General features: G+C 42.6%; 1 protein-coding gene across 1 annotated transcript in view; it reads right to left on the bottom strand.

Moving 5' to 3' along the window:
• Positions 1-4,961: 4,961 nt before the first annotated feature.
• The window catches only part of CFAP221 (cilia and flagella associated protein 221), a 113,921-nt gene continuing 103,949 nt past the window's right edge, over positions 4,962-14,933 (bottom strand). Inside the window, exons 23-24 of the mRNA XM_043894919.1 lie at positions 9,992-10,087; positions 4,962-5,256 (exon numbers count right to left, since the gene is read on the bottom strand). Coding sequence (XP_043750854.1) covers positions 5,148-5,256; positions 9,992-10,087 — 205 coding nt within the window. The 3' untranslated portion in view covers positions 4,962-5,147. The remainder of the gene's footprint in view (positions 5,257-9,991; positions 10,088-14,933) is intronic.

The following is a 14,933-nucleotide window of genomic DNA, read 5'->3' as shown; positions in this document are numbered from 1 at the left end:
CAGAGGAATAAAACTTGTTATACAGATAACCTACCCAGCACAGAAGTATCAACCTAGGTAGATTCTTTCATTCATCTTGACATCTCAAATGTATTCCCCTAATCCTGGAGCACAGAACCACCCTCATGGGCCACTTTACCCTGAGGTGCTGTGGACTGAACCCTTGGTGGGATATTCTTGCCCAGGACAGGGGTCCAGAACAACAAGGGTCCAGGTGGATTTGTCATGAGTTGGCATTTATTTACGGAGATAATTGGACTTCTCAGGCCTATGTTTTTTTTGCCATAGTAAAATCCTCCACAGTTTTTCATTGCTTGAGCAGAGCTGATACGATTCTGCATCTCCTACCAGGAGGGCAATGAATATTTCAGCTGTTTGATTTGTAATGATGAAATTTTGATGCTGACCAAAACTTCAGTGCAGTATACACATAGTTTGGCTTCATCAACATACTGTAAACATCATTAAAATCTTGTACGTGCCTTTTCCCCTTCCCCCTTCTTTCCCCTAGCGTGTCTCATATGGCTCTGCAGAGAGCTACTGCTTTCTTTCTGGTGCCAAAACTGTCACAACCTGCTCAGTGGGAGCTCCTTTCAACTGGCTCCTTCATCCTTTCAACTTGTCCCGGATCACTTTGAAAGCATACTTTCCTTCCAGCAACAAACGCATGTTCCAGGAACATCTTAATTATCCTTGTGCTGAGATATAGAATCGGATACTTTCCAAGGTTCCTTGCTTCCTTCTCAGGAATGGTACTTGAGACCAAACTCTAAGAGCTTTGGGCACATGTCAGACCACGCTACTTGACCCTGGGAGTGGACAGTGGCTCAGTGGCCATTTCAGAGGCAGACCCCGAAAAGATGTATTTTTAAAATGTCATTGAATCGTATCATTTTTTTCTTTTTTGGCCCCACAGCATCTGGGATCCTCCTGAGCCAGGGATGGGAACGGTTGTCCCCTGCATTGGAAGCATGGAGTCTTACCCACTGGACCCCACCACCACCAGGGAAGTCCCTGGAATCATACCATTATTATTATTATTTTTTTTATTAGTTGGACGCTAATTACTTCACAACATTTCAGTGGGTTTTGTCATACATTGATATGAATCAGCCATAAATTTACACGTATTCCCCATCCTGATCCCCCCTCCCACCTCCCTCTCCACCCGATTCCTCTGGGTCTTCCCAGTGCACCAGGCCCGAGCACTTGTCTCATGCAGAATCATACCATTTTATTTATTTATTTATTTATTTTTTATTTGGCCTTCAGAAGGTAAAGAATTCTGCCAGCTAGTTTTCAAATTGCCCGTGGAAAGTGGTCCAAATGGCAGGTGCAGCCACCGGACATAGTTACTCGATCTGTTCAGTTGTATTTACTTTTCAACATGTTTACTTTCCGAACCGGAGAGGCCAGCTCCATTAGGTGAATGACTAATCCACTAAAATGGGGTTTTCTAAATAAATGAAGTGGCTTCTCAGTGGTGTGTGATGTGAAGAGGCAGAGAGAGGGAAAGGCAGGAACAGGAGAGGAGGACACAGGAAGAAATGCCTAATAAAAATTAGTTAAAAGCAAAACAGCTACTTTTTTCACCAAGATTTAAAAGCAATGCCATTGCACATGACTATTAATTTTATATTATCAGAGCCTAAGACATTACCTAAAATATAATTGCTATTCAATAATTTTGTTGTTGCTTTTAGTCACTAAGTTGTGCTAGATGATTTGCGACCCCATGGACTGTAGTCCTGTGAGGCCCCTCTGTCCATGAGATTTCCCAGGCAAGAATACTGGAGTGGGTTGCCATTTCCTTCTCCAGGAGAATCATACCATTTTAAATTTAACTACAATTTGACTACTTAAACAGACCTTGTTCTAATATAAAATATTTTTGTCTTTTCTCTTATACTAGTTTCCCTATTGCCACAGATACTAACTTTAATGAGCATGCCATCTATTATAATACTGGTATTATAATTTGGTGGAATATAAACCAAATTAGACCCTGGGTCCCTTGCCTTGGCTGCTCTGCACAGCCCCCTCTGGCTTCCCAGATCCGATATTTCCACCAATAATAATAATTTTTCTCATTCCTTAATATCTTTTTTGATATCAGAAGCTGGTGATGACTATAGTGTAAACAGTTTGAGTAGTATCAGCTCATTTACGAATAAATGAAAGATTTTATTTTTTCCAATAATTGCTACCAGCTGTACTCTTCAAACCATCTCATTTCCTGCTTATTAGTAGGCTCCCCTAAGGATGCACAGTCTGAGTCTATAATTTGTCAGTCAGTGTTGGTTACTTAGACAATATCACTTTGGTTAAGACTCAGTCTCATTGTTTTGAAACGTCAGTCTCATCTCTCACCCAAAACTGCCCTGGCCCCACCAGCACCCTCCCCCAGGATAGGCGAGCTGTGTGGCTCCACTGGCTGGGTGGAGGCTTGGGACCTGCAGCCTGGTTCGTAGCTCTTCTCCTGGGGAGTCTCCATCTGGAAGCACAGAAAGAGGAAGAACGATGTCTCCGTCTGCGACGATTCACTGGCGGCCCTCCTTCCTGCAGTTCATGATGTGAACGACTGAGGGTGGTAGGAACCAGCTTCTGGGCCTCGTTTCACCTCTTGGTTAACCCAGCTTGACTCCTGGTGCTGGCTGAGGTAAACCGCTTGGCGGAGCAGATTAGTCTTGGTAATTCCTCTAGATGTAGCATCCAGGAAAAGGTGGGAAACCGGTTTGGTTAAAGGTCCAGAGTTCTTGGCTGGAAGTTACAGGAGAGGCCCTGGGTATCCTGTTTAGGCTTGCAGTTCAGACGCTTCAGCCTGACGCTGAGGGGGGAGTTTTGGAAGGCCAGGGTTTGGGGGAGCAGCAGAACCAAAGGTGCCCTAAGGGTGGCCAGTCGAGCTTCAGGCAGTGGGGACCTGAGAAGTAGCCTGTCGTTAGATTCAGGTCAACTCTACCACTGGGGAGAGTGATCGCATAAGAAAGGGTCCACTTCTTATGGCCTCTAGTGGGAGAGATACTGCACTGGACCTGGGAAGGGCATGTGTGTGCATGTGTGTGCCTATGTGTGTATGTGTGTGTGCACAAGGGCTGGCACTGTTCACTACTGGGGCGTAAGTATGGTCTGTCAGTCTTCAGGCTCTTTCCCATGTCTTGCTTCCTCTCAAGTCTTTTCACAACAGCTTTAACAAACTTTCTGCAAAAAGAGTATCTGAAAAGAAACTTCTGAAGACCTCGCTGTTGGAGAATGTGTGACCAGATCCCTGTGTCCATGCCTTGGCTGAGTCCTCTGAGCTGATTCATCTCTTTGGTGGTAAGGCACAGACACCCTCGAACTTCTTTAAGGAAAGGAGGGGCTGCTGTGAGGCAGGGCCCTGGGACCAGGCTGGCTGGGAACCTTGCCGCTCAGGGGCTACTGAGGGGCTGTCACAGGTGAGAAGAAAGTAAGGAGACCCTGGTCAACAACGCTGAGCCAGTTTTTTTTTTTTTCAATTTTAAAAAGTGGATATGTTGTATTTTCATTTTTTTATTCAGTTCAAGAAATTTTCTTTTATTTATTTTTTGGCCACGAGGCATATATGCTCTTATCCCCTGATCAGGAACTGAACTCACACCCCCTGCAGTGGTAGTTACCCTCTTAACCACTGACCGCCAGGGAAGCCCCCAGCCAGTTTTAATTTCCTGTTTTAGATGATTGTGCCACAGTAGATGTCAACATCAGGGGAAGCTGGGTACTATATATGTGAGCTCACTGTGCTAGTGTTGCAAGTTTTCCTTAAGTCTAAAATTATTTCAAAATGGAAAAAAATTTTTAAATTACCGCTGCTTCAGTCCTGCCCTGCAAGTAGCAGGAGCTCAGATTTTTCACCTACTGTTGAATAATAGGTACCCTTTGCAAGTTTCCTAAAGTCATTCTCACAGCCCTGCGGGCAGTGAGCACTGGAGCTTGGTCTTACATGTTCAGAGATGCTAAGGGGGCCACGTGGTTAGTAAGAGGAGGACCAGCACCCACCCACAACCAGACGGCCACCCAAGCCAGCAGTCTCCACCGCCCGATAGAGAGAGCCGAGACCGGGGGCAGAGGAAAGCTAGAAGCAGAACCCAGAGAAGTGAGGGCGTGGAGCCCCGGGAAGAGGAATTTATAGACTTTATCCTGGAGGCCGGTGGTTCTCACTCCTGGCTGCACATTAGATCCACCTGGAGAGCTTTAAGGATTATTACTGCCTGGGTCCTACCCCAGACAATCTGATTCAGCTGTTTTGTTTTGTTTTTTTTTTTAATTGAGTACAATTGATTAACAGTGTTGCATTAGTTTCAGGCGCACAGAAAGTGATTTAGTTACACATATACATGTATCTATTCTTTTTCAAATTCTTTTCCCATATAGGTTATTACAGAATATTGAGCAGAGTCCTTATACTACCTAGTAGAATCTTGTTGGTTATCTATTTTAAAGATAGCAGTGATTCAGCTGGTTTTTATGAAGCTCTCCATGTGATTCTGACCTGCGGCCAGCTCATGCGTGAGGACGGAGTCATGTTAACACACACAGTCAAAAGGCCTGCTTTTACTGACTATTCACCAGGACTCCTGACCCCAAGGCAAAGCCCTGCCACCCCAGCTGCTTCTGAGCGTCCTCACACACGTGTTATTCATTCCTCCCAGGCCAGGCAGCAAGTTCCAGTCGCCCCACAGTGTCCCCTCCATCTCTGGCCTCCTCGTCTGTGTCTGCTGCTGCACGGCTGCTCAGGAGCCGGTGTCCTCACCAGCACTGCTCTTCCTGGGAGCGGTTCCCAAAGTCAGAGTCAGGGGTGCTCAGGGGCTGTGGGGACTGGCGGGGGAGCACCCCTCCCCAGCTCTTCCAGCCTCTGGCCCCTCCGAAGGGCTCCCAGCCTCTCAGCACTCGGAAGCCTTTGTGCCCACACTAAATCTTGCAGCAAGAAGCTCCAAACACTGCCATCATACTAATGACATTTTATTTTTAAAAAGAAAAAACTATAAGTTTAAAATATGTACATCATCTGTATTTCAGTCTTTTTCTCTAAAACTTTAATTCCCTGGATTAAAATGGCCGGAACATAAGCAGACACAGGACCATGGTGACCTGCAGAGAGGACGTCAGAGGCACTGATCCCCCGGTGGTTTTCATTCCAGGATCAGGTAGGAGCTGAGCGCTTTGCTCCGCAGGTTCTTCATCTCCTCGAGCACCTTCTCTCCGGCCTTCTCCGTTGGCTGTGCCTGGTCTTTCGCCTCTCTAAATACATACATATACACATATATAAAACACAGACCTGATGAGGACCCATCTGGGCACATCCTAAAACAGTCAGTTCACCCAGCACCACCCCGCTTCTGGGTTCAGGGTCACCAGTGATGCCTCACGAAGACAGGAGGAGCTGTTTATACCCAAACACAGTATAAACCATACTTAGCGATCAGTTAGTTACCAGTGAAAACACCTGGCTGGAAGTGATTCAAACCTGATTTCCAGTCTCAGCTGAACTAGGTTCTTAGCAGAGCCAAGTGACCTAAACTCTCAGCCTCTGTTTCCAGAGGTACACGTGGTGGGCATTCCCATCTCTGAGGACTGTTGCAAAGGGGAAATGAGAACTTATGCATGGACATCCTGGCATGATGGCTTCTAAATGCTCAGCGGGCAGGAGCTGTCTTTATGAGTAAAGTGGACACACAGTATTTCTGACTCTGACAATGGCTCCAGAAGGTGGGACTCCAGAGGGAGGGTTCTGCACCTGGGTCGAGGAGTGGCTGATGTGGAGCCTGGATGTTGCTGGCATGGTGAAGGGTAGAACTTCCCAAATATCTGGGAGGATAGGATTAGTGTATTTGGCTGAAAGCACAGACGTCTAAGGACGGTAAGCTCAGCTATATGATCTGTCCAGTCAGAAGAATTCAAGAGAAAATTAAGTGCGCCCCTCTGTGCTCTCAGCAGCAGGGTCGACAACAGTGAGGACACAGAAGCCGCCTAAGTGTCCATGAGCAGAGGAATGGATAAAGAGTACGTGGCACATACACACACCGGAATATTACTCAGCCATGAAAAAGTATGAAATAATGCCATTCGCAGCAACATGGATGGGCCCTGAGATTATTATCTATCTATCTCTCTATCTATCTATCTAAGTGCAGTAAGTCAGGAGAGAAAGACAAATACCATAGGATATCACTCACATGTGGAACATAAAAAATTAATACAGAACTTACTTACAAAATAGAAACAGACTCACAGACATAGGGAACAGACCTGTGGTTGCCAACGGGGAGGGGGTGGGGGAGGGATGGACGGGAATTTGGGGTGAGCCGATGCAAACAGTACGGAGAGAATGGACAAACAAGGTCCTACTTGCAGCACAGGGCACTATACTCAGTACCCTGGGATAAACCATAATAGAAAAGAACACGAACAAGAATATATGTATATTATAACCGAATCACCTTGCTGGGCAGCAGAAATTAACACAACACTGTAAATCAACTATACTTCAATAAAACCAGAAAAATAAAATTAAGTGCTTGTGAGATATCTCCTAAGGAGCATGAAACTGCCTAAAGTTTTGGCAAATGCCTGAAAGTTTTGAAAAAGGAGAGATATTTCAAAATGAAAAATTAAAGCTTCCCTAATGCATATAATTAAAAAATTTAATTGATACCACTTTAGGAAATCAGTCTAAAAATATGTAGTTCATGTCAGCCCTTAATATATTAATGGCTGAGTGATATTGTGACAATCTAAGGGGAGCTGAATGATGTGTCAGCAACTAAAGTCACTCACACAGTTTCTTGGATATTTTGCAGTATAATTCTCTTTAGTAGGTCTTGAGAGGGTGAGATCACCATCAAGATAGCAAGGAAGCTCTTGGGTTGATTACAGCCTTCAAGAAGGAGCAGATGATTCTTTGCATCCATGAAAATAGGTGTTTGCCAGAAACCAAGTTGACAGCAGTCTTCACGGGGACATTAAGTATCATTGATGTGTTTTTTATTTCTGTCCCTGTCTGACCAGCTCCCATGTGTGTCTGCTGACACTCTGTCTGCTTCCAGCTGAAGCTGAAGGAGGTGAAGAAAAGCACAAGTAAGGACCGGGAAGACAGACCGAGCGTCGGGTCATGCTGGGTTTGCATGGAGAGAACTTCAGAACTGAGTCCCTGCCGCAGCGCTCAGGGAACCCTACTCAATACCCTGTAACAACCTATAAGGGAAGAGAATCTGAAAAAAGGATACACACACGTGTGTGAGAATCCCATGGGCAGAGGAGCCTGGTGGGCTACAGTCCGTAGTGTCCCGCAGAGCTGGACGTGACTGGAGCGACTTAGCGCACACACGTGGTGGTGGCTTGGTTGGTAAGTTGTGTCTGACTCTTGGGACCCCGGCTTCTCTGTCCATGGGGTTTCCCAGGTAAGAATACTGGGGAGGGCTGCCGTTTCCTTCCCCATATTTCATATATATATACATATACACACACACAATCACTGTGCTGTATACCTTAAACTAATACAACATTGTAAATCAATTATACTCCAATAAAAATTTGAAAAAAATCATCTGTGAGATATCATTGGAATACTATGCAGCCGATAAACTCATAATTGATAATTTTGGCACATGAAAAAAGGTACAAAAATAATTTAAACTGCAAAACAGGTGAATTCAAAATGCCATGGATCTATTTACTGAAAATGTGTGAAATGTATGTGTGTTTTGAAAAAAAATAATAGCTGGTGTGCAGAAAATGCTTAGAGTTTATTGTTTTTTCTGTTTTTTGTGTTTTTGGTAAAGTGGCTGAAATACATTAAAAAAGAAAAGAGAATTTTCTTCTTTGGGTGAAGATATATAAAGTAATAAGTTCTATTTCATTTAATACTCATTTGATAATCAAATGGCATTTGATATTACTTTCTGTAGTCAAAATGGTGAAAAAAACCAGGTGAAACAGCAAGTAAACAATGAGGTATTGGATATTACCCTGCTCATGGGGCAAACTGGTCTAAGTACAGGGGCAATTTTTCAAACTGAAAAAAAAAGGTTTTATTTAAAACTCTTAGCCATATGTTTGAAACCTGAAACAAAATGCAAAGTGCATCTCTTTGTTGAGGCATCAGATGTACTATGTAGTGTAACATATTTTGTTGCTAAATAGCTGATTAAAACAGATGCTCACTGAAATTCTATTAAAATTTTGTTTCTCTAAATTTTGTTTTAGAAGCTGCTAATCTACTTTCTGAGAAGTGCTAGTTTGCTATAGGTTTCCGTTACTGTTGCAAATGAACCAAAGGAACCCCTTGCTCCTTTAAGATATGTGGGCATTCCTTTCTGAAAAGGCAGGGCCTCCTCCAAACACCCTGAACAAAGAAGACAGACTAAAAACTTACAGCATACACAAGGAAGGGTAATTATGCTTAATATATGAGGCACTCTTACAAATAAGAAAAAGATAAAGACTTTCTGCAATACAGGCAAAAAAAGCCCCCCATAAAAGAAGAAAAATATTTGATAAGTGTAGGAAAGTTTTTACCATCACTCATAAACGAAGAAGTTAAAATTAAAACAATAATGTGGTCATTAACAACCTATCATATTGGAAAAGAAGAAAAAAACGACTGATAATATTCCACATTGTTCAGGGCATTTGAATGTGGGCATCCTGACCTCTGCTGGTAGGACGTTTGTTGATATTTTCCTGGATGGTCCAAAGCACTATGTATTAAAACCTTAAAATGAACATGGATTTAGTATTTATGTTTCAAAGTTTATCCTAAGGAGACAGTCTGATAAGTTTGCTAGGAATTATGGCACAAGGAAATCTGTTGCAGCCCTATTGGCAAGAGCAAAACATTGAAGAGTTAACATGATCATCAGGAGAAAGATTGGTTAGCACATGATGGTATATCTACCAGTAAGATATAAAGGTGGATGTCTATATTTATAAACATATGATAACAATATGCTAAATGAAAGTCTAGAAGATAAAACAATATGAACAATATGATAGAATTCACTTAAACACATACAGTTGGCCCTTTGTGCCCACAGGTCCAGCATTTTCAGACTCAACCAACCCCCAGGTGGAAAAAAAATATGAGAAAGTTACAAAAAGCAAAACTTGAATTTGCTGCATGTTGAAAATTATTTAAAAATCATTTACACTGGATGAGGTATTATAAGTAATGCAGAGATGATTTAAAGTACAGGAGGATGTGCATAGGTTATATGCAAATTCTATGCCATTGTACATAAGGGACTTGAGCATCCACAGATTTTAGTACCCAGGCTGGGGGGTGTCCTGGAACTAATCCCCCATGGATACCATGGGACGACTGTATATACAGATTGTATATACAAAATACAGTAGGTGTTTGTGTGTTATTTAAATAATTAAAGTATTAATACTTGGAAGACCACATACCAAAATGTACAAGGTACTGCCCCTGGGTGGTAGGATTATTGTTTTTATTTCATTCTTTATATTTTTCTATATTTCCTAACATTTTAGTAATTTAAAAAGACTTAAATAATTCTAAAAGGATGTCTGGAATTTCAAACTTACAAACCATATGAACTGTAGTGGTTATTTCCTTTACCAAAGTATTCTTCAAAACCAAGTTCTGAAGGATGATGCTAATGTCTGCCTAGCTAGCTGTCCCTGATGCAGAGACGCAGGAAAGGGTTCACATGTGTAGGGCAAGCACCGGAGAGGTGTCCTCACATCGGCATCTCATGGAATCCTCACAACCGCCCGGGAGAGAGGTTTTGTTTTCTGCACATTATGAATGGGGAGACTGAGGCCCAGTGACTGAAGATAAGCAATGAGGCTGGAGGTGGCATGGCTGGTACATAGGATACATGTCTAAACACCTAAAGCACTGGAAACGTGTCTCTTTGGACATGTTTTTAGATTCAGACAGTTCTGGATGTCATGTAGGACAAATTTTATCCTGGGCTACCTCTTCCTAAGGCATAAAGCATCCACTTACTTCTCCTTCTTGGTGTCCCTGTAGTCCAGCATTGGGAATTCTGCTTCGATCATTTCTGGAGTCAGCATAATGTCCATACTCTGTTCACAGAGGTCACTGAAAGGAATAACATAGAAAAGTACTGCAATCATTTAAGAGTTACAGGATTCCTTCAACATTACTCACACCTATACTTCTTGGATCTACGTTAAAGAAAGTATAAGACTGATAAATAGCTTTCTATCAACCAACAACAGTAGGAATGGTTATTTATAAGCAGAGAATAACAAGCAGTTTAAAAATGGGGTTTGTTGGAGAAGGAGATGGCAACCCACTCCAGTATTCTTGCCTGGGAAATCCCATGGACAGAGGAGCCTGGCAGGCTACAGTCCATGGGGTCGCAAGAGACAGACACAACTTGGTGACTAAATCACCACCACCAAAGATATATCTGGATACTTTTGCTTAACATAATGTGTTGGAGAATCATTTGTCTTATCATGTGAATCAGTAACTCATTATTTTCTAGTCCCAGATATATCACATTCTCCAGTTGGTGGACATTTGCTTCTTTCTAGCTTTTAACTCGAATGGATAAGGTTGCTATGAACATTTTTTTTTTTCCAAATCTATTATGTGGATATATGGTTCATTTCATTTCATATTATCTCTTGGATAAAACCTTTAGGAGTGACACTTCTAGACCCACACATATACAGTGAATTGATAATTCACCTTTATTGTGGTATAACTGAAGTATACCAAACTTCACTAGGTTGGGCATATATATACCCTCTTGATCATGATAAATATTCCCATCATTTTCCTGTGTATCCTGTGTCAAGTATCTGTAATCCATTTACATTTAAACACCCCGTCATAGGAACACATGATTTGCTTTCTGACACTATAGTTTGCATTCTGTAGACTTTCATATAAATGAAATAACACAATATGTGTTTTATTTTTCCTGGCATAGTTCTTTCACTCAGCATAAAGATTTTGAGGAATGGTCCACATTATTGTGCATTTCTGTAACTCTTTCTTTTCATTGCTGAGTAGTATTTCATTGATATACCACTATTTGCTTATCTATTCAACTGTTTATGAATATTTGGATTTTCCAATAGTTTCTGGCTATTACAAATAAAGCTGCAATGAATATTTACATATATAAAAAAATAAAAATAAAAATGGGGTTTGTTGTTGTAGTTGTTGATGTTCAGTGGCTAAGTCATGTCTGATGCTTTGCAGCCTCAGGGCCTGTAGCACGCTAGGTGCCTCTGTCCTCCACTACCTCCTGATGTTGTTCAGTGGCCAAGTCACGTCTGACTCTTTGTGACCCCACGGACTGCAGCAGAACAGGCTTCCCTGACCTTCACTATCTCCTGGAGTTTGCTCAAACTCATATCCATTGAGTTGATGATGCCATCCAACCATCTCATCCTCTGTCACCCCCTTCTCCTCCTGTCCTCAATCTTTCCCAGCATCAGGGTCTTTTCCAATGAGTCGGCTCTTTTCATCAGGTGGCCAAAGTATTGGAGCTTCAGCTTCAGCATCAGTCCTTCCAATAGATATTCAGGGTTGCCTTTCTTTAGGATTGACTGGTCTGATTTCCTTGCTGTCCAAGGAACTCTGAAGAATCTTCTCTAGCACTACAGTTCAAAAGCATCAATTCTTTGGTGCTCAGCCTTCTTTATGGTCCAACTCTCACAGCCATATATGACTACTGGGAAAAACCACAGCTTTGACTATACAAAGTCAAAGTGATGTCTCTGCTTTTCAATACACTGTCTAGGTGTGTCATAGCTTTCCTTCCAAGAAGCAAGCGTCTTTTAATTTCATAGCTACAGTCACTGTCCACAGTGATTTTGGAGCTCAAGAAAATAAAACCGGTCTCTGCTTCCAGTTTTTCCCCTTCTATTTACCATGAAGTGATGGGATCAGATGCCATGGTCTTAATTTTTTTTGATACTGAGTTTCAAGCCAGATTTTTTCATTCTCCTCTTTCACCCTCATCAAGAGGCTCTTTTATTCCTCTTCACTTTCTGCCATTAGAGTGGTGTCATCTGCATATCTGAGGTTGTTGATATTTCTCCTGGTAATCTTGATTCCAGCTTGTGATTTATCCAGCCCGGCATTTTGCATGATGTTCTCTGCATAGGAGTTAAATAAGCAGGGTGACAATATACAGCCTTGTCATACTTCTTTCCCAATTTTGAACCAGCTGTTTCATGTCCAGTTCTAATTGCTGTTTGTTGACCCACACACAGGTTTCTCAGGGGACAGGGAAGGTGGTCTGGTACTCCCGTCTCTTTAAGAATTTTCCACAGTCTGCTGTGGTGCACAAAGTCAAAGGCTTTAGCAAAGTCAAGGAAGCAGATATTCTTCTGGAATTCCCTTGCTTTCTCCAATGAATGCTGGCAATTCAATCTCTGGTTCCTCTGCCTTTTCTAAACCCGGCTTGTACACCTGCAAGTTCTCAGTTCACATGCTGTTAAACCCTAGCTTGAAGGATTTTGAGCATAACCTTGCTAGTATGTGAAATGAGCACAACTGTCTGGTAGTTTGAACATTCTTTGGCATTGCCTGTCTTTGGGACTGGAATGAAAACTGACCTTTTTCAGCCCTGTGGCCACTGCTGAGTTTTCCAAATTTGCTGGAATATTGAGTGCAACACTTTAACAGCATCATCTTTTAGGATTTTAAATAACTCAGCTGGAATTCCATCACCTTCACTAGCTTTGTTCGTAATAATGCTTTCTAAAGCCCACTTGACTTCACACTCCAGGATGTCTGGTTCTAGGTGAGTGAGCACACCATCGTGGTTATCCAGGTCTTTAAGACTTTTTTGTATAGTTCTTCTGTGTATTCTTGCCACCTCTTCTTAATCTCTTCTGCTTTTGTTAGGTCCTTACCGTTTCTGTCCTTTATTGTGCCTGTCCTTGCATGAAGTATTCCCTGATAGCTCCAATTTTCTTGAAGAGATAGCTAGTCTTTCTCATTCTATTGTTTTCCTCTATTTCTTTGCATTGTTCATTTAAGAAGGCCCTCTTCTCTTTCCTTGATATCCTCTGGAACTCTGCATTCAATTGAGTAATCTACCCATTTCTCCCCTGCCTCTCACTGTTCTTCTTTCCTCAGCTGGTCATAGCAAATACCCTTTTCCAATGACACAAGAGATGACTGCACATGGACATCTCTGGATGGTCAAAACTGAAATTAGATTGATTACGTTCTTTGCAGTGGAAGATGCAAAAGCTCTATACGGTCAGTAAAAACTAGACCGGAGCTGACTGTGAGACTCAGATCATGAACTCCTTATTGCAAAATTCAGGCTTAAATTGAAGAAAGTAGGGAAAACCACTAGACCCTTCAGGTAAGACCTAAATCAAATCCCTTTTGATTATACAGTGGAGGTGATGAAAAGATTCAAAGGACTAGATCTGGTAGACAGACAGCCTGAAGAACTATGGACGTAAGTTCACAACATTGTACAGGAGGCGGTGATCAAAACCATCCCCAAGTAAAGGAAAAATGGGGTTACAGAATGCATATTGTTTGCAGGTGTACATGCAACATTTACCAATATTGACCGTATCTTGGACCGTAAGGAAAGCATGAATATTTCAAAAGGTTGAAATCATTCTGAGAATGTTCTGTAACCACAATGGAATTAGATTAGAAATCAATAGCAAAGAAGATAACCAAAAAATCCACAACTGCTTTAAAAAGAAAACAATATGCTTCTAAATAATCTACAGGTGAGAGAAGAAATTACAGGGATTGAGGTTATTTTTATCTTGAGGTCTGCTACCTGTTACAGCAGGGGTCAGGAAAATTTTTCAGTAAAGGCCTCAGTCGGTCTCTTTACAATTAGCTTCCCAGGTGGCACTAGTGATAAATAATCCGTCTGCCAATGCAGGAGCCATAAGAGACACTGGTTTGATCCCTGGGTCAGGAAAATCCGCTGGAGAAGAGAATGGCACCCTACCCCAGTATTCTTGCCTGGAGAATCCCACGGACAGAGGAACCTGGCGGGCTGCAGTCCACAGGGTCGCAAAGAGCTGGACATCCTGAGCGACTTAGCGTGCGCGCACACTGTTGCGGCATGAAAGAAGTCGTGGAAAACATTCAAGTGAATGAGTGTGGCTGTGTTTCAATAAGACGGGTGTTTTGCAAAAATGGGTGGTAGGCCAGATTTGGCTGTTTGTGGACCCCTGGCCTGGCGCTTGGTTGTCTACCAGTTACAGCTGGGTCACTGCAAGTGTGAGTTCCAGCTCCAGGAAGCAGGGAGAGAGTCTGCAGGAGGTAAACCCCGCTCCATCCCGGTCCTGCCCTCAGGAGGACATCTCACGTCTTCTCCTGCCCTCCTGGTAAAGGCCGAGTCGCATGGATGACCTAACTCAGGTGACACTGAGCCTCCAGTTTCAACAATTCTATTTCTGTAGAAGAGGAGACAATTATTTTGAGTGGCTGTCTCTGCTACACTCAAATAGAAATGCCTCCAAGACCAACAGAGGCTTCAAAATTTAGAATTACAAACAGGAACCCTCTCCTCACAGCAAAACATACACAGAGGTGGGCAGAGCCGTATTCTGTTTGGGAAAACACCCTTGTAAACTGCACAAAGGCACTCCGATCGCCTCATCTTTGCTAAGCGGCTGCTCTGTGCCAACCTTGATGCTGGTGATTTACAAGACAGTGATTTGCAAAACTGCTTCCCGTTAGCAGTTTCCTCATCTCCAAAGTGTGGAAAATAAGAAGACCTCATTGCTGGAGTGAATGGAACTCTTGCCAAGCGCTGGGCCTGACTCACATTTAATGCTCAGTAAATGTTGCTGCTACAACTACCCTCCTCCTCCTCCTCCTCCTCTTCCTTAATTGACAACCCCTGTGAAGTAGGAACGACTGTTCTCATTTCAAAGATGAGGAAACTGACTCATGAGTCTGCACATTAGTG

Source organism: Cervus elaphus, chromosome 33 (assembly GCF_910594005.1).
Source record: "Cervus elaphus chromosome 33, mCerEla1.1, whole genome shotgun sequence".
Lineage (NCBI taxonomy): Eukaryota > Metazoa > Chordata > Mammalia > Artiodactyla > Cervidae > Cervus > Cervus elaphus.
The sequence above is the reverse complement of the archived record's forward strand: the minus strand, read 5'-3'. Positions and strand labels throughout refer to the sequence as shown.